At 39.9% G+C, this 21,356-nt stretch overlaps 1 protein-coding gene across 3 annotated transcripts in view; it reads left to right on the plus strand.

The window, feature by feature from the left end:
• Nucleotides 1-21,356, plus strand: part of LOC111156996 (folliculin interacting protein 2) — a 132,856-nt gene that overhangs the window by 83,427 nt on the left and 28,073 nt on the right. For all 3 annotated transcript variants that reach the window (XM_022518212.1, XM_022518202.1, XM_022518210.1), the window contains 5 exons: nt 5,358-5,487; nt 12,326-12,527; nt 13,077-13,165; nt 15,481-15,627; nt 15,744-15,913. In XM_022518212.1, coding sequence (XP_022373920.1) covers nt 5,358-5,487; nt 12,326-12,527; nt 13,077-13,165; nt 15,481-15,627; nt 15,744-15,913 — 738 coding nt within the window. The remainder of the gene's footprint in view (nt 1-5,357; nt 5,488-12,325; nt 12,528-13,076; nt 13,166-15,480; nt 15,628-15,743; nt 15,914-21,356) is intronic.

Consider the following 21,356-nt stretch of genomic DNA (forward strand, 5'->3'; position numbering starts at 1 on the left):
TTGAAGTTAAATTTAAGAAAATATTTAAAACAATAAAGTAAAGAAACTATGTCTCAAAGAAAATAAATATGAATGGAGAAAGAGGTGAAGTTTGACAAATAAATATAAATTCAGTGTAATTTCAACTAAAACCCCCCATGAAGCCAGACAAAATAACTCTTATTTGTATGGAAGGGCAAAGAACCAAATGAGTTTTTTTAGACTTCCCAAAAGTCTTTGCAGACACTTCAGTCTTAGATTGCAAATTATGGATTAAAAGACTTAGAAAGATCAAATAATTTGGCAAATAAATGTAACGAGTGAGCTTATCACAAAGGCTGGGCTAGGGTTTATGTCTAGCTAAGGAATTAAAATTTAAGATGTTTTCAATGAAGTATAAAATCAGTGCTGAAAAGTAATGAATTATCAAACCATGAAAAGATATGGAGGAAACTTAAAAGCACATCACTAAGTGAAAGAAGCCAATCTGAGAAGGCTACAGTCCTTCATGATTTCATCTGTACGACATTCTAGAAAAGGTAATGCTGTGGAAACAGTAAAAAAATCAGGGGTCCCTGTCTCCCTGGGGACAGGGCAGGGAGGGATGAATAGTTGGAACACAGAGGATTTTTAGGGAACTGAAACTATTTTGATTGATACTGTAGTAGTGGGTGCATGTCATTATATATTTGTCCAAACTCATAGAGAGTACAACACTAAGAGTGAACCCTAAGGTGAGGTATGGTCTCTGGGTGATAATTATGTTTCCGTGTAGATTCATCAGTTGTAACAAGTATACCACTCTGGTGAATGAGGCTGATCACAGGGGAGTAGGGGCTCTATAGAGGGAAATCTCTGGACCTTCCAATCATTTTTTTTTTTTTCAACCTAAAACTACTCTAAAAAATAAAGTCTATTTTTAAAAAATTAAGGTGTTTGGAAATCATCACGGTGAGGGTATTTTCTTTGTCTTTTCATTAAGGGGAGTTTGTGGGAATTTTATTAAAAGTTGAAGTTCCTGAGATGCTTTTTTTTTTTTTTTTTAAAGATTTATTTATTTATTTGACAGAGAGAGAGATCACAAGTAGGCAGAGAGGCAGGCAGAGAGAGAGCAGGAAGCAGGCTCCCCGCTGAGCAGAGAGCCTGATGCGGGGCTCGATCCCAGGACCCTGAGATCATGACCTGAGCCGAAGGCAGAGGCTTTAACCCACTGAGCCACCCAGGCGCCCCTCCTGAGATGCTTTTAAGGGCCCTTTATAGTCTTAAAATTACTCTGTGATTTCTAACTACAATGTATTAACTTTTATTTGCCTAGTAATGTATTCGGTTTGTTAAAAATGGCATCCTCAAAAAAAATGGCATTCGCCTATCAGACAATAATCACAGCTCTATTAATTGATCTTTTTAAATGCTTCTATTCTTTTGTTGAGGAATATAGCTGTTAAACTTTAAGGAACCTTATACTTCTCAAGTGTTTAAATAAGCAAAAACTCTAAGGGAAATACTGTCAGTATTACAGTAAAAAAGATCATTCCTGTCTTTTGGATGTAGTACCCTCTTTCATGCAGAGAAAGTGTTCAGGTTCAGAGCTACACCACTGCTGTCCACCACCACCATAAAACAAAACAAAAAAAGAATTTTTTAAAATGAAGGTAAGAGGAAAAAGAGAAAATCCAAATGCTGTGTATATAGCTTTGACCACTGGAAACTTTCCTCAAATTCAGACTTGGAATTCCTAGAAATTTGTTTTTCTAATGCTTTGTTTCTGTCATAATTATCGATCGAGACAGATGTCATTGTCCTTCACATAATCGTTGCTCACTCTTCATGCAGCAATATTTCTTGAACATCTTATGTACCAGGCATTTTTGTAGGATATGGGGATAGATCACTGATCAAATGGACATGATCCCTGATCTCATGGAATTTATATTCAATAAAGGAAACACAAATCATAGACAGTAAAATGTAGGTAAGCACTTATCACTGAGGAAAATAAAAGATATGAGATGATCATGGAAGGCCTCTTCAAGAAGGAGAAATATTCAGCTGGCTGGATTGCTGGTGGTAACAGGCTCCATGAAGATCAGAGCACAGAGCATTTTAGGCATGCAAACAGCTAGTGCAGAGACCCAGAGTGGAAACAGGTTTCGGAGCTTTGTGTATAAGGAATAGAGAGAAGGCTGGAATATAGGAAGGGGAGAGTGGTGTATGATGAGCTTGGAGAGGAAATAAGGGGCCTCATCACATTAGTATATTTTTTTTGTTGTGATAGGATTGTTTCCAAATACACATAGACTGGTGTCTGTCAAAGTTGCAGAAGATACAGAAGAGTCTAGCCAACCATCAAATGCACTAAATGTTAGTGGGACAGATACCTGAATCCACCCCTTTCTCATGAAAGTGACAATGAGTTAGAGGCCAAAATTAAGCTTGAGAGTTGTTCTTCCACTTGAGAGTTACCGACTGTTTTGCTTCCTAGAGTATGTGACTGATAATGATATACCACAGTATGTTAATGTAAAAATCATATTAAATAATACTAAAATACTTTTGATAAGGAAGTGCTGGGTAGCTCTAAACCAGCACTTTAGCTAAGTATTTCATTTGTATACCTTACAAATTTTTATTCAGGATTTTACAATGAAAGAAGGAATATCTCTGTTTTTTTATTAATTTTTTTCCCTTTCCCTTTCATGTGTCTATTACAAGTCCCAGGTTGTTTTCATGATTAACTAATCAGAACTAATAATGTTTTAGTACTCTGAAATGTCTTACTTAGTTTTCCTGTTCCAAGAATTATCAGAGGGAGTCAATAGCCAGCATTTATTGTGTAGGGCACTGGGCTAAGTGTATTGATTTGTTTAATCCTCACAGGAACTTTATGAAATAGGTCAGTGCTTCTCAGACTTTTCTTTTGACTGCAATTCATGCTAATGCATTTTATATTATGATCCAGTAACAAACATCTTTATATATAACAAAAATTTCATCAATTAATATTAGCATTGCAATATACTCTTGTTTTCTTTTCTTTTAAATGTTGGTGTTGGTTCACTAAATAATTCATAACTCACTAGCTGATTGCAGTTCTCATGAAAATCCTGAGGTGTGATGCTTTTACTGTCCTCATTTTACAGATGAGAAGGCTGACAGGTTAAGTAAACTGCCCAGGTATTATAGCTGGTGGGTGGCAGAGCCAGGATTTGAATTGGGAGCCGGGGTTCTTACTCAGTTTACTAAACTGAATTATACAGCAATACATACAATTTCCAGAATAAATTTGGCCCTCAGAGTCATTTCCATCTTGCTTCTGTGACAGGGGAAAAGATGTTTATCATACAAGTACTACTACCCCTCAGCCCTGTCCTCCACCTGCCAAGAAGTTGATTTGACCAGCATAAGATAGGAAGAGAGACAGGGGACCCTGAAGATTTAGGCATAGGGAATGAAGAGCTTGTGTAACTCATGGGGGACTTTTAGAATTTGGAGGTGGGGCACAAATGTCTAGTTGACATTTTTTTTTAAGTAATTTTGTGTGGTTTTGAGGAAAAACTCTCTTTTGTCTCCCTTCACAATTCTCAGTGAAATTATCCACCACTGATATTTCAAATATGGATTTGATTTTTGGAGATTTAAGTCAGCTTCAAAGGGTGAAACCAGATCAGAACAAAGGCAACCTGTTGGGGTCAGCCACATCTGGGCAATACTTTAGTGAAGAAGTGCCATACATTTACTAAGTATTCATTAATTGCTTTATTAAGTTATCCAGGGAGCTGTCCTGGATTCAAGGAGTACATAGATAATTTAGATCTTCCAAACAAATTTGTTACGGATATTGACTAGATTAGAAGAAAAGCGTCTCAATATACCTCTGGTGTGGAAAGAACCTTGAGCCATTTTGCATCTAATTTTGTAGCCTGGCAAGTTCACTGCTATTCACAGAGACTTGAAGCTCCGTGCAGGCAAATGTGTGTCTGTCTTGCCCACCACTGCATCCCAGTGGCCTGGCACAACACCTGGCACATTGTACACACTCCAGCATTTGCTTACTGAGAATTGAGTAACAGCCAAGTAACTCTTACCATATTTACGAAATCAGGTCAGGGAGTCAGGTTATTTACATCTGCCTATAAAAGTGTAAATTAAAATGTAACACTTCATATGGGGAAATGCCTTATCAAGTGATATCCATAAGCATAGTATACTATGTGTGCTCAAATCAATTTCCTTTGTCCTGTGGTTTGCTTCTGAAAACGCTGACCAGCATTCAGTTGGACCCCATTTCCTTTTCCACTAGACTGAGTGACATTTCAATGTCTAATTCCTTAGCCTGAGGAAAGTAAAAGGAAAAACGTCTGTCACCTTCGTTTATTCTTCCAAACTAGTAGACATCAATCAAGCAGCTCTGATTTGTAAGAATCCCTTTGCCTACCATGAAAGGGACCAATCCCTCCCTGCCTGTTAGAGAAGTCTGGGCTGGCAGGTCAGCTCACACTGAGAGCCCAAGCATAGGCATCTAATACTATTTAGCAGAGAGAAGCAGAGAGAGGCCCTGAGGCAAATAAGTAATCCAAGCAGAAAATATATTTAAGGCTAGAGGATGCTTTTTCACAGCCAAGGGAGTGGTGATGGGTTAATGGGGAAGCTGGTTGCTGGAGGGAAGGAAGATCAGTATTGTGTATTTAGAGATAGGGGATAGGAGGGAGGATACTCTGTGGAGGAACTACTTACTTGCCTAGATTTCACTTCAAAATAGGAGTGAAGAAGTAGTTAAGAGGAGAAAATAGTGTAAATAAACACTGTGTATGACATTGGTTATCGGGTAACAATATAAACGGTTATGCTATGTGGACCATTTTTATCAGAAATCTGCATTCTGGTTAAGTGAGTAATAATTATGCTGCCTTTGTAATGTAGGGCCTGATAATTGATGCATTTGATACATCTGTAATCCCTATTTTTTAAATTTATTTTCCTTTTTTATTTTTTTTAAAATAATTTTTTTTTTAATTTATTTATTTGACAGACAGAGATCACAAGCAGGCAGAGGCAGGCAGAGAGAGAGGAGGAAGCAGGCTCCTTGCTGAGCAGAAAGCCCGATGCGGGGCTCAATCCCAGGACCGTGAGATCATGACCTGAGCCGAAGGCAGCGGCTTAACCCACTGAGCCACCCAGGCGCCCCAAATTTATTTTCCTTTTTAAAAGATGTTTTTTTGCCGTCCAAAAGTCTTAGTAAGAGAGGAGTTGTAGTCTCCCCCTGCTGGACATGGCTGGTAGAACCGAAAAATTTAGGTCACTTGGCACACATGTTTTTGTGTGGCTACGTGAGGATTCATTTACCTCAACTTTCAACTTTCTACTTTTCTTCCTCACAGCCTCACTAAGCAGCCTTTTGATTACACCTTTTCCATCTCCAAGCTCCTCTACATCCTCTTCCAGCAGTTACCAGCGCCGCTGGCTTCGAAGTCAGACAACAAGTTTGGAAAATGGCATCATTCCAAGGAGGTGAGTTACAAGTTTGCTCTTGCTCAGAAAGGTGCTGGTTGTAGACCGCTTAAACAAACTGGCAGGACTCCCCTGTTTTCAGTGGGGAAAAAACCCAGACTGCTGGATTAGCTTCTGCTTAGGCTGAAAATGGGTAAATTAGAAGTTTTATAAATCAATAAATATAAAAGCTGAAAACCAGTCTGGTTTGGAAGACGCTGGGAACCATCTGGGTCTTTGTGCCATGTACGAGCTAGATTTGGTGTTAATTTAAAAGGAGTTTCCTCGGGGCACCTGGGTGGCTCAGTGGGTTAAAGCCTCTGCCTTCGGCTCAGGTCAGGATCTCAGGGTCCTGGGATCGAGCCCCGCATCGGGCTCTCTGCTCGTCAGGGAGCCTGCTTCCTCCTCTCTCTGCCTGCCTCTCTGCCTACTTATGATCTCTCTGTCAAATAAATAAATAAAATCTTAAAAAAAAAAAAAAAAAGAGTTTCCTCTCTCTTTGAATTGGCTCCCTTCCAGATGTAGCTCTCTTGAGTTAGAGGGTTGAAATAAATCTCTTCCTCAGCTTACTGTGACACCAGTATGGTCTTTGAAAACATATGAACGCAAGGATTGTAACATGCATACTCTTCTCATAAAACTTAAATTCTTAAACGAAATGGTCATGAATCTGATTATAAAGACAGCATCGAGGTATATTCTGCCTTCATTGCAGTTGAATTTTAGATTTAAAGTTTGGTTGTTTTGCAAAATACACAGTTTGGCTTATTATGATATTACATCAGTAGCTTCCACCTCCTTCTCCCTATAACCCAAAACCTAAAAAGAGAATTAACATGGGTTGTACCTATAAAGATTCACATGTCAGTTGTTCGATTTGGTGTGTAGGCTGGTAATCACTGAGTGTAGGGGGTCTGTGAGGGTGTAAAGATGATCCAGATATATACCTGCATCTGGGGACCATTAATAGAGGTTATTGACTAGTGGGGTAGACCATACACACATAAATAATAGCAATAAAATGTTAAACTATAAATGCCGTGAGCCAGGGTGGGGGGGGTCATCAAGTGCCTTGGGACTCAGTGGAGGGAGAGAACACTTGCATTGTTAGGTGGGGAATTGGAGATTCCCTTTTTGGGAGAGATGGTGCTTAAAGGACAAGCTGAGAGGCGAGGGTCAGGGCGTGTGTATATGATGGGTCAGGCTGCTTGCCTCTCTTCTGTTGTTCTCACAATCCTAGCAAGCTCGACCAAGAGAGAAAAATAGAGCTGCTTCACTCATCAAGGAACTGCTTTGTGGTTGGTGGGCTTTGAGTAGAATGGTCAGGAGCTTGGAATTTGGTCCGAGAGCAGGTCCTACTTCTGCCACTCACTAGATGTACCGACAGTGAATTAATCTGGGTTCAAAGTGTTGCTTCCTCATCAGCATTATGATCATTGTACTAGTAGCAGCCTCACAGTGTTGTTGGGAAAGTTAAATGAGATACAGCAAGTCAAGCCAAGCTAGGATAAGATAAGTAAAGAAAATATTGGTCAGTAGGACTTATTTACAATTATTATTGCCATCATTATCATTGCCATCATTGCAGTTGTCAGGAGAGGGCATCCCACCATCCTCACTGTCCTTTAAACAGCTTCTGTGATTAAAGAGAATGATGAGTCATAGAAGCCTTCCCTTTAGACATTTCTTTACTAAAAATGTTTTTCTATCCCTTCAAGTTTTTTGTTTTTAAAGATTATTTATTTATTTATTTGACAGAGAGAAAGAGGCGCAAGTAGGCAGAGCAGCAGGCAGAGGGAGAAGGAGAAGCAGATTCCCTGCTGAGGGGGGAGCCCGATGTAGGGCTTGATCCCAGGACCCTGGGATCATGACCTGAGCCAAAGCAGATGCTTAATTGACTGAGCCACCCAGATGCCCCATCCCTTCAGGTTTAAATCCAAAGTTGAATAGCATTCTTCAATCCACTCCTCTGAAAATTCTTCAGAACTTTAATTTGAATTGAGATGTGGCTTTGGAAACTAAAGAATCTCTACAAAACTTACACCTAAAATAAATATCTTTGGTTCAAAAATGAAAATGCAGAACGCCTTTGTTCAAAAAGTGGAGAAGAGTGCTATTAAAGGTACTAAAATGTAAAGTTTTTCCATTAAAAATATTTTACTTACAAAATGTAATAGAATAATAATGAAACATGAATAAAACAAACTTATAAATTGCAAGAAATAGTATTTTGGTATCGTAATTTTATATAATATAATAAATAATGCTATGTCTTGATTTATCATAAGACTTTTCTGGCTTTCTTTTCTCGCTTCATTTGTTAGGTTATCAAAATTTATAGTTTTTAGCAACTTTGCTTTCAATTGATATAATTGAAAGCAGCATTAATCACTCTTAGCAAATGCAAGATGGCAAGTAATTTTTTGACAATTTTGTAAGAAAGATCTTTCTGCTGATATAACCTTTACTGGAACTTTATGGATTATGAAAACACTGGATTAAGTTTCTGATAAACTTTCAAAATACAAATTTCAGTACATCTAGATCTGATGATTCTTGTGGAACAGTTTTTCTAAAAAGGTTTTATTCTTCACACAAATCCATTTTGTGTAAGGCTGAATTTAATTTTAAATGTAAATTTATACAAACTTATTTTAATGTCTCCTCTGACATTTTGAGTAACTCATAGAGGTCTTGCAAGCAACTGAAAGTGTCTTCACGAGTTGTATATGACTCAGAATGCCTGTGTTCGCATTCTATCACTGCATCTTCAGTTACAAGGAAAATTAATTTTAGAGTGGACTTCCTTGTTAATAGTTTATCCGAAGCTTCATATGAAAATAGTAGGGTTTTTTTTTTTTCTGTCCAGTACAACAATGTTTACATTTAATTTGTTTCTATGCCTGTAGATATTTACTTTGCAATGTTGCAATAGTTTTCAAAACTGGAGATGATAAACTGAAGAATTCTGGTTATTCCTGGATATGTTTGATTGCGATGTCCACTGTAGGCTCTTTGTGATAATTTACTGTCTTTGGGGCTTGGGTCAGAGAGTTAAATATTTGTGCACGCTCTATAGGAACAGATTCCAGTGATGGATGGGTAAGCTAGCCTCACACCATGGGTCACACCACTACCCAAGCCCTTTCTCTCTCCCGTGCCTGTGGTCACTGCTCTTTCTGCTGCTGCTGTCCCAGCTACCAGTCTGGGCTCCAGTCCTGGTCTTGCCGGCTTGGGGCCTCCTGGCACCCTGGGCTTTTCAGACACGTGGGTGTGCGCCTAACTGCTCAGCCAGTTGCTCAGCGTCTGGGTTGCATGCCCTTAGGCCTGAGCCCACTGTGTACTCTGCAGCCTGGTATCTTCACTGCTCACTCACATGCTTCATTGTCCCATCAGATTTCACTTCCAGAATACAGGCTGAAAGATAAAACTACTAAAAATCCGAGATGGTAACTGCAAAGCATTAAATCAAGCCTGGGGCCATCTGGGAACGGGGCTCTGTGTGAGTGGGGTCTCATGCCCATGAAGCTGGCACACAGAGAATGTAAGTGCGGCTGATATTTTGAATTGATCACTACGCCTGTGAAGATCCCTTCATTTAAAGATGTTGCAGTTGATCTCTTACTTTTGGCAGGTGTGCAGGTAGGAAAATTTTTGATGTGCGACAAAAGAAGAGCAGGTACCAGAAATATGGTTGCCTCTGGCTTTGAGAGAAAATCCACAGTAATCAGAAACTTCCTAAGAGAGTTAGAGGTAAAAAGGAAGATTTCACAGTACTGAACAGTTAGTCCCACACTGGATACTCCTGTCTCCAGGCCCCCTGCTGTGCTGAGTGGTAAATTTTGGCTACTGGATAGGGAGTCAGTTTGGGCATTTACCAACTGGTAGGGAAGTATCGCCTATAATAGAAGAGAAACTGCAAAGATTTCATCCCTTAGTGAGGCGACCTGAAGGACCAAGGTATAAAGGAGCTTTACACTCAGAGGAGCTTTTGATTTGGATTATTATATTGAACCAACCATACCAAGTTGCTGCAGGTTTGTTCTCTGACCTACAAAAATGGCAATTTCCTATGTTCCAATATAATACATAGATTCAGATGAAGTTCAAAGCTGACAAAAACAATTAGACTAAGCCTGATATCAATTATAAGTCCTGATATCATTTATAAATTCTTGAGATTACTTAAATAATCACAGTTTTTGCTTTGCTTATGATCTCGAGGTAAAAGTAATGCATGTAAATGCTTATCCGTAAGTGTCAGCAAAATGCTATTTGATTTTTTTGTAAGGAGAAAGCTTAAGTATGTAGCAGGGGTCTTTCCTTGACTTGAAGTCCTGCCAGCTGACATGATCACTCCCAGCTATTTCTTCTGAGTGCTCCCACTGGCAGGGTGCACCTGATGGCGTGAAGACCAGAAGACCAATCAGACACAGGGCACGGACCCTGCTCGTTTCCAACATCCAGAAACAAGCCTAGCTTAGAAGACAGAAACCCTGGGTTCTAGCTCCAACATTGTTACTGAGAAGTTTTCTATTCCTGAGGCAAGTTAATGACTCACTCTGCCTCAGTTCCCACATTTGCAGAAAGGCCTATGTACCTTACATGGTGACCTGTGGGTGAAGAGATGATGACGTATTGGGTTGCATACTCAAGTGTTTTAAAAGATTCTGAAACATTCTTTCATTGTGGAATAATTTTAAAAATATAATACTCTGTGAACTGATGTATTCTGGTTTGTAAGACTATAGAATGAAGCTCAGTTGCTTTGGAATTCGGTAGACAGGTACAGCAAAGCGAGGAAGAGCTATCCACGTTGTTGTAGCTATGGAAGTTTTTCAGAAATGCAGTAGGTGGCACTCTCTGCTACATTAAAATAGAGTCAGCTATTGTTTATGAGAGATGGTGCATAAACTTGCATAGGGTTAAGTGTTTATTACAATTTCATTATTAAGGATCACGTTGGCTGAAGATGAACGGACTGAAACAGTCATTTTAGTTTCGAAAAAGAAGAAAAATAGATGCCAGACCAAAAAAAAAAAAAAAGATGTTGCAAGAAAATGTTGGCCATATATAAGCTCAGAACTTCCTATATAAAATAGAAATAAACTGGTGCAAAAAACAAAGTTATACTACAGTTACTTTGGGAAAGACGAATATTCACCATATGAAATTTCACTGTACGAAATTAAGTAAAATTCTAAGAGAGGCTCAAGATTTTTTTTTCTGATCAGATAATTTTAATTATCTGATGAGCAGATAATTAAGATCTAGGAATTTTTCAGAAAAAACAGTTGATGGTTTACTAGAGTGCACAGCATTTACAACAGCACCTGGAGATCATGTCCTGCCCATGGCATGTCTGTTAGTGAGAGCCTGTTACTGATTTATCAACCACATCTCCATCTCGGGGATCTTGCTTAATGTTGAGAATAAAACAATAGCATGTCCTTTTTGAGCTTAGAACAAGATGTCTCTCTCCTTTCCTTCAAAAGTAAAATGGCTTTCTTGACCATAAAACATCTGATGTATGCATGTTTTCAAAGCTATGGATATGTGAAAATCACAGTAACGTTATAGACTGTGAGTAGTAGAGCAGCAAATAAGTTTAATATCAGGAGTATGGAGGCATTGAGTTCTGCCAAGCATAAATAATTGTTTTTTGGTAATTTGTGGTAAAGAAAACAGAGGAAGCAGTACCCTCCCATATTCAGTGGAGATCCGAGACTAAATGGTGACAGTCGGTGAGAAAGAGAAAATGAATTGTATACCTCCTGTGTGCCGGGCAAGGTGCTTTCATGTGCGATGTATTATGGACTTTGCTTTTGGTATCTTTGTACAAAAAAAAAAAAAAAAATTATTTTCACTTTCGTTATTAGTAGCTATGTGGTAGTGCTGGTTTTTCAAAATAGTTCTGTAAGAGACAGGGTTAGACCGTATTTCTGAGTCTTACCCCTTAAGACAGATTGAGAACATACCCATAATTTACTGGTTTCACGATTCCCTTATCATAGAAGCAGAGTCTCTCAAAAGAATCTTAAGTTTTTTTTGAGACATTGACTACCCAGCCGAGAGATATGTCTTTCTGCTTGGGGGATTTCCCAGAGAGCTTAATCAATTGCATGGCTTAATCTGAGCATTTACCAGACTTACTTCATCTAATGGTTTTAATAGCCTTGGGAAAGTAAGCCTCAACCATGAGTAAATTTCCAAACATGATGCACTGGTTAAACAGAAAACCTCAGGATCATTTCCCTTCTAATGTTTCTGTCTATTGGTATCTCTCAACCAAAACAAAGGGCCTGTGTTTTGAGTGACCAGATGTATCTCCCTGCTCTCTAAATACCACCAGTCCGATGTGAAATAATCCAAGGGGAAAAGACTAAGAACTTAACAGGAGGACATTCGAAGTTACTTTTAGGTTTTATTTAAACTTCTTTTCGTGTTAGAAAATACCGTGTGGTGGGGCGCCTGGGTGGCTCAGTGGGTTAAGCCTCTGCCTTCAGCTCAGGTCATGATCTCAGGGTCCTGGGATCGAGCCCCACATCGGGCTCTCTTCTCAGCAGGGAGCCTGCTTCCCCCTCTCTCTCTGCCTGCTGCTCTGCTTACTTGTGATCTCTCTCTCTGTCAAAAAAAAAAAAAAAAAAAATCTTTAAAGAAAATACCATGTGGTAAGTTGATGTTTTCATTTATCATGACAGAGAATTAGAGAAGAGAATGAATTGGAAGCAGACAAACTCTTGGTTAAGACTCTGGGTGTTCTGGGTTCGCTTTCTGAATGTCATCCCCTGGCATTACAGTTTATCCTCAATGCGATTCTTGGAGGCATGGCAACTTTTCAAACTTATTTTTCCTTCAGGTCAATGGATGAGACATTCAGCCTAGCTGAAGAAACCTGCAGTTCTAATCCAGCCATAGTTCGGAGGAAGAAAATTGCCATAAGCATCATCTTTTCTCTGTGTGAGAGAGAAGAGGCACAAAGGAATTTCCAGGACTTCTTTTTTTCTCATTTTCCCTTGTTTGAATCTCACATGAACAGGTTGAAGAGTGCCATTGAAAAGGTAATAAGAATGTAGTTCTAGAGTCAAATAGAGACATGATCATGGCGCTTTAAGGTGGTTAACATCTCATGGTTTATGTATCCAATCACTTTTTTAGAGAAGTTAAATTGTCTGCAACAGTAATAGACCCTTAGGCATGTTGATATCAGATATCAGAACTATAGTATTTTAGGAAAGGAGATCACTTCTTCGTGATGCCTGAAGTCATTACCACAGTGAATGTCTTGATTATAATATTTTTTGTTAATAAAATCCCAGTAGGGGCGCCTGGGTGGCTCAGTGGGTTAAAGCCTCTGCCTTCGGCTCAGGTCGTGATCCCGGAGTCCTGGGATCGAGCCCCACATCGGGCTTTCTGCTCAGCGGGGAGCCTGCTCCCCCCTCTCTCTCTGACTGCCTCTCTGCCTACTTGTGATCTCTCTCTGTCAAATAAGTAAATAAAATCTTTAAAAAAAATAAAATAAAATAAAATAAAATAAAATCCCAGTAGTGGACAGTTACAAAGGAATCTCTTCTCAGAGAGCAAATTGGTTTGTTTTCTCTTCCACGTAGGCCATGATCTCCTGCAGAAAGATAGCAGAATCGAGTCTGCGTGTCCAGTTCTATGTCAGCCGTCTGATGGAAGCTCTGGGAGAATTCAGGTGCGTTGGCAGCATCTGGCAAATCCCCGAAGGTAGCTTGTAAGTGGCTGTAGCCATGGCAGCCATGGATCTGGGGATACCCAGAGACCATTACTTGGAAGAATTGTGGGACTGGCAGTTAGTACTCACTTTGGTAGCTCCTTCCCCCAAGGTGGAAATCCAGACCAATTGGAGCAAAAAGTTTGGGTCACTCCCCACTGTGTAATCCACACTGCTGCCTGTCATCCAGTCCTTGATTGCTTTTAACAGGATGAATAGAGAAAACTATTATTTAGGTTCTCTTACAAGCCTGTTCATTATTTCATGTCCTCCTCACAAAAGTCCTAGGAGTAAGCACGATTAACTAGCCCCATGCTACGGATGTGGAAACATGGATTCAGGGCTGCTTATCCACAGGGTAGCTGGAGAGTATCTATGTCAGGGATGTAGATCTTCCAGTCAGCCAGGACGATCTGTGTTTCTACTCAGTGTCCTATCCTCAGTGTCCTGGTCTGAACCACAATTGTGTGTCTTCATTTTCAGTTTCTCATTCATGATCTTTGTACTCCAGAGACTGGTTTTCTATAGTCCTTGCTCCTAATATCTGGATAGGAAGGTGTAGTATAGGGGGTGGGGTTCTCCTTCATCGTGCTGAGCTGGGATTCTCACACCATTTCTTTGAGCCAGTTTCTCGATGGGGAGTGGAATCACACTCCAAATGGGTCATGAGCTAATGAGCCAAACTGTTATTCTGTAGCTGAAGGATAAAAATATTTTTTGTAGTTCTTAGAATTTTAGAACACTTTCTTGATGCTTAAGATGAATTCTATAATGCTTCTTGGAGCAAAATCCCCAGTAGTTTTTGAACCCTGGGTTATATGTATAAAGTACTCAAATAACACATAAGTCATTATCTGGTGATTGTCAAGACCTAAGTCATATAGTTGAGAAATAGGGTGAAGTTGTGCTAGTTTAATGAAAGTATTAATTTTTCAGAGGTCAAGAATCTGAAAGTACAGAGCCAGAGAACCTCACTTGTTCATAGACCAGTCTTATTCTTACTTCAGTGATCTTCCTCTCCAGAAATGGTGACAAAAGTGTTATCAATTGGAGACCTTAGTTTTAGTAAAGAAATTCCTGTTCCATGTGACTGTAACTTGTCTTTGCTACCTAACTCAGCAAAATGTTTTTTGGCCAAGGTGGAATTCTACTGTGTCTCAATTCTTTCAGGCACACAGCTAGACTCTTGATCTTAGCCAAAAGGCCGAGAAGCAATAGGCACACAGCTAGAAAACCAAATCAGAATATGTCTCAGCTCTTTTCATTTGAAGTGGATGTATTCTCCAGTGGAGATCCTAAGCTAAGTTAGTGTGTTCTTTGGAAAAACACTTGTGCATCATGACCTCGCAATAGAACCCTTGGCACCAGGTGTTGGAAGACCTGAAGTCCTCCTGACCTTGTTGTTCAAGCTTTTATGCAAGTAACTTAATTTCTCTAGGCCTGTTTCTGAATCTGTAAAGTTATTGAGCCATATTAGTCAGTTTGGTAATAGCTTATAGTTCTAAGAATTTGATTCTGTTAGTGCTTATAAAAACTCGGCATATATTATAGTGAACAAGAGCCACTTACATAATTTTTCCATTTGAAATGAATAGAATGCTTTGGTTTAGAGAACTAAAGCACCAAATTGGGAGTGTAGAGTTGCCTTTAGTCACATTTTTGATGTAGTACATACTCTCTTTCTTCCTTTATTTCTTTACTATAAGAAAAGCCGTCAGGACTCGTGGGTGGCTCAGTCAGTTAAGTGTCTGCCTTCGGCTTAAGTCATGATCCCAGTGTCCTGAGATCAAGTCCCGCGTCAGGCTCCCTGCTCAGTGGGGAATCTGCTTCTCCCTCTGCCTGCTACTACCCCTGCTTATGTGCACTCTTTCTCTCTCTCTGTGACAAACAAATAAAATCTTTTTAAAAAAGAATGGTCGTAAAGTTCTATACTAGGTATTGTGAAAATAAATTGCTTTAAAAATGAATATTTTATATCATGGGTTAGTATACCTTTTCTCTAAAGTGCCTCTGTCATTATGCAAAAGCAGCCAGAGAGAATATGTAAATAGATGAGCATGGCTGCGTCCCAATAAAATGTTGTTTACAGGAAAGGTGGTGGTCAGATTTGGCTCGTGGATCACAGTTGGCTGATCCCTGACTTATATACTGCTTGAATCCCTTAAAGGCTGCATAGATTCACATTATTGTTTTCGTCTTTATTCCTTTATGAAGAGATTATGATCACCCAAAATGATAGCTGTGACAGTTTTGTATATCCCTTTTCTCTTCTGTAGAGGAACGATCTGGAACTTGTATTCTGTTCCAAGGATAGCTGAACCTGTATGGCTTACCATGATGTCCAGCACTTTGGAAAAAACCCATCTATGCCAGCGCTTTCTCAAGGAATTCACACTTCTGATAGAACAGATCAACAAAAACCAGTAAGTGTCAACTCTGGAGCCTTGGGTGCAGCTTCCGTGGTCAGTGTATGTACTGCACGTGACATGCTGCTTCCTGCATGGGCTCATGTGGTGGTATTTTCTTCCATTTCTCCAAGGTTTTTTGCTGCCTTACTGACTGCAGTGTTAACCTACCACCTGGCCTGGGTACCAACCGTCATGCCTGTTGATCATCCTCCCATTAAAGCCTTCTCAGAGAAACGCACCTCTCAGTCCGTGAACACGCTGGCCAAGACACATCCGTATAACCCTCTCTGGGCACAGCTGGGTTAGTACCTATTCAGAGACATGATGGGAGGGAATGGAGAAAATGCTCCAGTTTTTTTGTGAAAATATTCACAAAAAAGGCTCTCCATCCTGGCGATGCAGGAGATGTCATTGGGTGGACAGAAAGTAGGAGATTGGTCCACAGATTCTAGTTGTTTAAGTCTGTCTGTTCCTCTCCTTCCCGCTGCTGGCAGCTTTATTGTGCTCTGCCGAAGCACAGTACAGGCAAACGGTTCTCCCGGACTACAGCGGCAGCTCACCCTGGAGCAGGGTTTCTTAAGCTTAGCCTCCTTGATGTTTGGACCAGATCATTCTTTTGGGGCAGGGTTGTGGGGCGGGGGGATGGGAGGGGGTCTGTCTTGCTAAACATTGTAGGATGTTTAGCACTGTTCACTAGCTTCCAGTGAAGAACCCCCTTCAGAGTTACGACCATCAAAAGTTTCTCCAGACATTGTTCTTGGGCAGCAAGACACTCCTTGGCTGAGAACCACTGCTCTCAAGGATGGACTCCTTAAGCTAGTAGCCTAATGGAGGTGGCAGATTTGTATTTAGACAATCTCAGAACATCCTGATTACTCCTTTGATAGAAATGTGTAGAAGGATGCAAGAGAGAGACAGTATAGTGTGAAGGTTAAGAGCAAGGGAGCCAGAGCCAGACTGCATAAATCAAATCCAGTCTCCATGGGCAAGTGACTTAACCTCTCTGTGCCTCAGTTTCTTCATCTGTAAAATGGGATGAAATGTTTGCTGTGGAAATTAGTTCTACATAGAGTACTTTTGTTATTTATGCTGCTGGTCAGAATATTGACATAGACGGGCACCAGGAGACAGAGTTAGGGGATGGAGGGTATTTTCAAGGAAAGCATACTTAAGGAAATGTTTAAATGACATTTTCAGAAGTACAGACAAGGGAGGCGCACTCTACTAGAAAATAGCATGTTGTAATAACAATAATGAAAACTGACACTGTGAGCCAACCATTGTTCTTAGTGCTTTTTACATGTATTAATTAATCAGATTCTCATTCCAAACCTATTACTATTATCCTCACATTATAGATAATAAAGATGTCTTACTTTTGTATCCTGGATATAAGAAAGAGAAAATTTGTCTCACAGATAGGGGGTAATAGGTACATGTTAACTGAATTAAAGAATTTATGGATGTTAAAAATGGATTTAACACAACCAGAAAGTACTGAGCTCAGAAAAGAACTCAGAGCGTGCCTCACTCTGGGTTATACAGTTCTGGGGAGGATGGAGCATTGTTGTTCTTGTTATGGAACAACAGTCTCTTTTTTTTCCCCCAAAAAATTTTATTCATTTATTTGAGAGAGTGTAAGAGAGAGCATGAGAGGGGAAAGGGTCAGAGAGAGAAGCAGACTCCCCGCTGAGCAGGGAGCCTGATGCGGGACTTGATCCTGGGACTCCAGGATTATGACCTTAGCCAGAGGCAGTCACTTAACCACATGAGCTACCCAGGTGCCCCTGGAACAATAGTCTTGAAAAAATGTAGTATCATTAAGTGGCAAAGGGAAGGGGGCTTGATGTTAAGGAAACATGGTGTTTCATGCTGCTGGGTCATCCATTTAAAAACAATGCTAATTAAGCAGTTTGCATTTAATTAGATAAATGTATTTATAATTAGACATGTGTCTCATTAAATTTAACTAATGGAGAGCCCTTAATTCCCTGTGTTCAGTATAACAAGGCAAAGTCCCCTTCCCATGGTCTCACAGTCATGTAGTAGATCATGTATTATTTTTTTAAAAGATTTTATTTACTTATTGAGAGAGGGAACATGAGTGCACTCATTCATGAGTGGGGGAAGTAGGGAAAGAGGGAGAGAGAGAATCCCAAGCACACTCCCCACTGAGCTCCAAGCCTGACACAGGACTTGATCTCACAACCCTGAGATCATGACCTGAGCTGAAATTAATAGTCAGACACTTAAGCAACTGAGCCGTAAGTCATGTATTATCGAAAGTTTCCAATCCTTCCCACCCCTAGACATTCCAGCCGGGGTTTGGCTGTTGACGAGTGTTGTGAGAGGGGCTAAGACCCTCACACAGAGTCATGTGGTAAAGTCAAGTATAAATGATGGTTCAGTTTCCATTATTATAGAAAATCAAGAGGCTTCAGTAATTTGACAGGAGAGTCCTTCCAATTATTATTATTTCCACTAAATATCAAGTCACAGTAAAGAAGAAAATATAAATTTCTGGGAATATACAATGATGTGGATGTAATTTTAATCCCGGTTCTTAAGTATTAGAAAAGACTTTATCTTGAATTATTTCCAAGGCTTATCTGAGTGCTTGCCAGGACCGGTACCACTGCTATGCCCACTTCTGCCTGGCTCCCTGGCAATCCCAGGGAAGGGAGGAGAAAAGCTGGAAGCAACCAGCGCTTGGGCCCTTTCACACCCTCCCTGGCTTACTCTCCGGGAGCTCCTCCTCACCTCTGCCTCACAGGAGCCCTCTGCACATGGGCTTTCTAAAGGGATCACCAGACATTGGTGGGTTGTAGAAGCAATTTAGTGCGTCAAAAAAACATTCAAAAGGGTCAATATAGTAGAACGTATCAGAGTGACACATATACTGTTTTGTAAAATGTTTCTTTCCGAGGGTGACTGAGGCTTTGGTATAAATGCATTTCTCTCTTGGGATGGGTAGGCGTAGTTTGAAAGCCACTTTCTTTCGCCACTGTTGAAGGAGTTCCGTGCGGGTCTCTTTTATGATACTAATGACCTCAAGAATATGTGGAAATGAAAAGCAGCTTTTCTCCTCATAAAACATTTGGGATTGTTGGTTTAAATTAATGTAGTTAAAAATGTTTGAAATTTTTCATTTTCTGCTGAAGTTTAAGTTGTATTTTTCAGAATGCAGTGGAATTAGACTACAAATCAATATATATGATTTGTATGTATGATAGGGAGAAAATTCCCACCTGCTCAGAAATTAAACAACCCGTTTAAATAACCCAAAAGCCAAAGTATACTTCATGAGAGAAATTAGAAGATAGTTTGAACTAAATAATAATAAAGATACAGTAAATGACCGTGTATGGGATTGGGGAAACTCTGTGAAAAGGGAACTTCGTTGCATATGCACATTTATTAGAAGATTGTCTTGGAGTAAGTGGCCCTTTAAAACTCTGTCTCAGTTTCTCCCTCCGTCTATTTCTGCCTCCATATTCCCCACCTCTCCCACCCCCTCTCCATGTACCACCCTCTCTTTACAGTGCTCCTAAATTCTCAGTTTCTCAGCTTTCTAGTTTCTATCTTTTCACCATCCCCTCGATACCTTTTCTTGTCACCTCTTCATCCCCCCTCTGTAATTGTCCCCCCTTCACTGCTTTGCATACCTCTTCTACCTCTTTCTGCTTCTCTCAGGTTCTCTGTTATTTGTACCTCTCCACTGCCCACCTCTTCTCTTTCTCCTTCTAACCCTTTTCTCTGTCTTGCCCTCCTCTTTCTGGACTTCCCTCTCTGTTCTCTGGGCCAGCTATGTCTCTTCCTCCACCTGCTCTTCTCTCCTCCTCACTCCTTCCCACTCCCTCCTGCTCCTTCCTGCTGGTGCCCTTTTGTGTCCTTCCCTTTGGGTCTCTCCTCAGGGAAGACCCAGGGCCCTTCCTGCTTCCCTGCACTCTCTGCCTTTAGCTTCTCTTTCACCTGAAGATACTCTTTTTTACCCCTTTTCCCCCACTCTGTCTTATTCTCATTTTCTCTCTTTTTAAAAGTTCAATTTTCATTTTATTTTTTTATTTCTTAAAAATTTTATTTATTGGGGTGCCTAGGTGGCTCAGTCGTTAAGCATCTGCCTTCAGGTCATGATCTGAAGGTCCTAGGATGCAGCCCCATATCAGGCTCCCTGCTCAGGGGGAGACTACCTCTTCCTCTCCTCCTCTCCCTACTTGTGTGTTCCCTCTCTTGCTGTGTCTCTCTCTGTCAAATAAATAAATGAAAATTAAAAAAAAATTTTTTAATTTGTAAAGGAGAGAGAGAGAGAGAACGCACAGGGCAGACAAAGGGAGAAGCAGGCTCTGTGCTGAGCAAGGAACCCAGTGTAGGGACTTGATCCCAGATTCCAGGACCCTGGGATCATGACCCAAGCAGAAGGCAGATGCTTAACCAACTGAGACATCCAAGCACCCCTTAAATTTTTATTTTAAATTGTGATTTTAAAAAAAGCCCAGAACATAACATTTGCCATCTTAACCATTTCTAAGTTCAGTTGTATTGTTTATTCTCACTGTTGTGTAACTTTTCATTTTGCAAAATTATACGCATGAAAACAAAGGAATCTACTTTGAAATTAGTAGCTTTGTCAGCCCAGGGACTCAAAATGTTGTCTTCCAGTTCAGGATCCTGTAAATCTTTAATATTATAGGCCTATTATTTAAATGATGCATTATATTATGAAAGTTGACCCTAAAATAAAAACACAGTTTCCACACAACATTGCTGTCATTACTTCATATAGTTTAAATTATTATAAATTCTATTTTAATAGCTTTCTTTGTTTTCTTTTTATCATTTATGAGTTGTAATGTTAACTGCATTGCTAAAAAATAATACTGTCATTCTTAGTTGGCCTTTCTTTGTGATTCTTTTGTACCAGGTTTCAGATATGTAATAGTTATCTTTTTTATTAACATGAGACTGATTTAGGGGATGGAGGGTATTCTCAGGAAGGCTCCAGGCATTCCTGAGATGACTCTGACACCGTGCAGCAGTGAGCAGTCAGGAAAGTTTTCTCAAACAGAAATACTTGTCCTAGCATCAGATTACAGTCTGGAGCTATTCTTTTAAATTCTTGAGTTGTCAGTTGCAAAAGCCTCAAAGATAAAACTCTGCTAGCCTATAGTCTTTTTTATAGACAGGATCCTTTAAAGTCAGTTGTGTCCTGCCCTTTGCGTGTGGTCAGGAGCGGTAGCCTTACACTAGGGACCACTCTCCAGAGCTGGTACTTCCTAATGGTTCCTGTCACTTTTTCCTGTCTTAGTCTATTGATTTAGTTAGTTTTATCTAGTATATGCCCTTATAAAAATGCATTCCCTCCTCTCTAGATGCATTCCTCAGATGAGTTTAACCTCCTGAGTTCTTATTTATAACTGTAGCCATGTACCTTATTTCCTTTATTTAATATCTTTTCAAGTTTTGATTTATTCCAGCCTTCTAATTATTCCCATAACAGTTTCTAGCTCAGGACTGGTTATACAGAGGCACAAACAAAATGAAACACTTAGCATTGTGCCTACGCAGTGAGTAAATGTTGGCTTTTTGTTATAATAGTGTTATTATTAAAGCATCAAATGTACAACTTATCAAATGTAATAAGCAGATTACCAAATGCAATAATTTCAATAGGCACTTAAATACTTTTGATGCAAAGCTTATACTGCTGGGCTTATCGACACATTTGCCCTTATTTGGCCTTCTTC

Source organism: Enhydra lutris, unplaced genomic scaffold, assembly GCF_002288905.1.
Source record: "Enhydra lutris kenyoni isolate GAN:26980312 unplaced genomic scaffold, ASM228890v2 scaffoldscaffold3, whole genome shotgun sequence".
NCBI classification, from domain to species: Eukaryota; Metazoa; Chordata; class Mammalia; order Carnivora; family Mustelidae; genus Enhydra; species Enhydra lutris.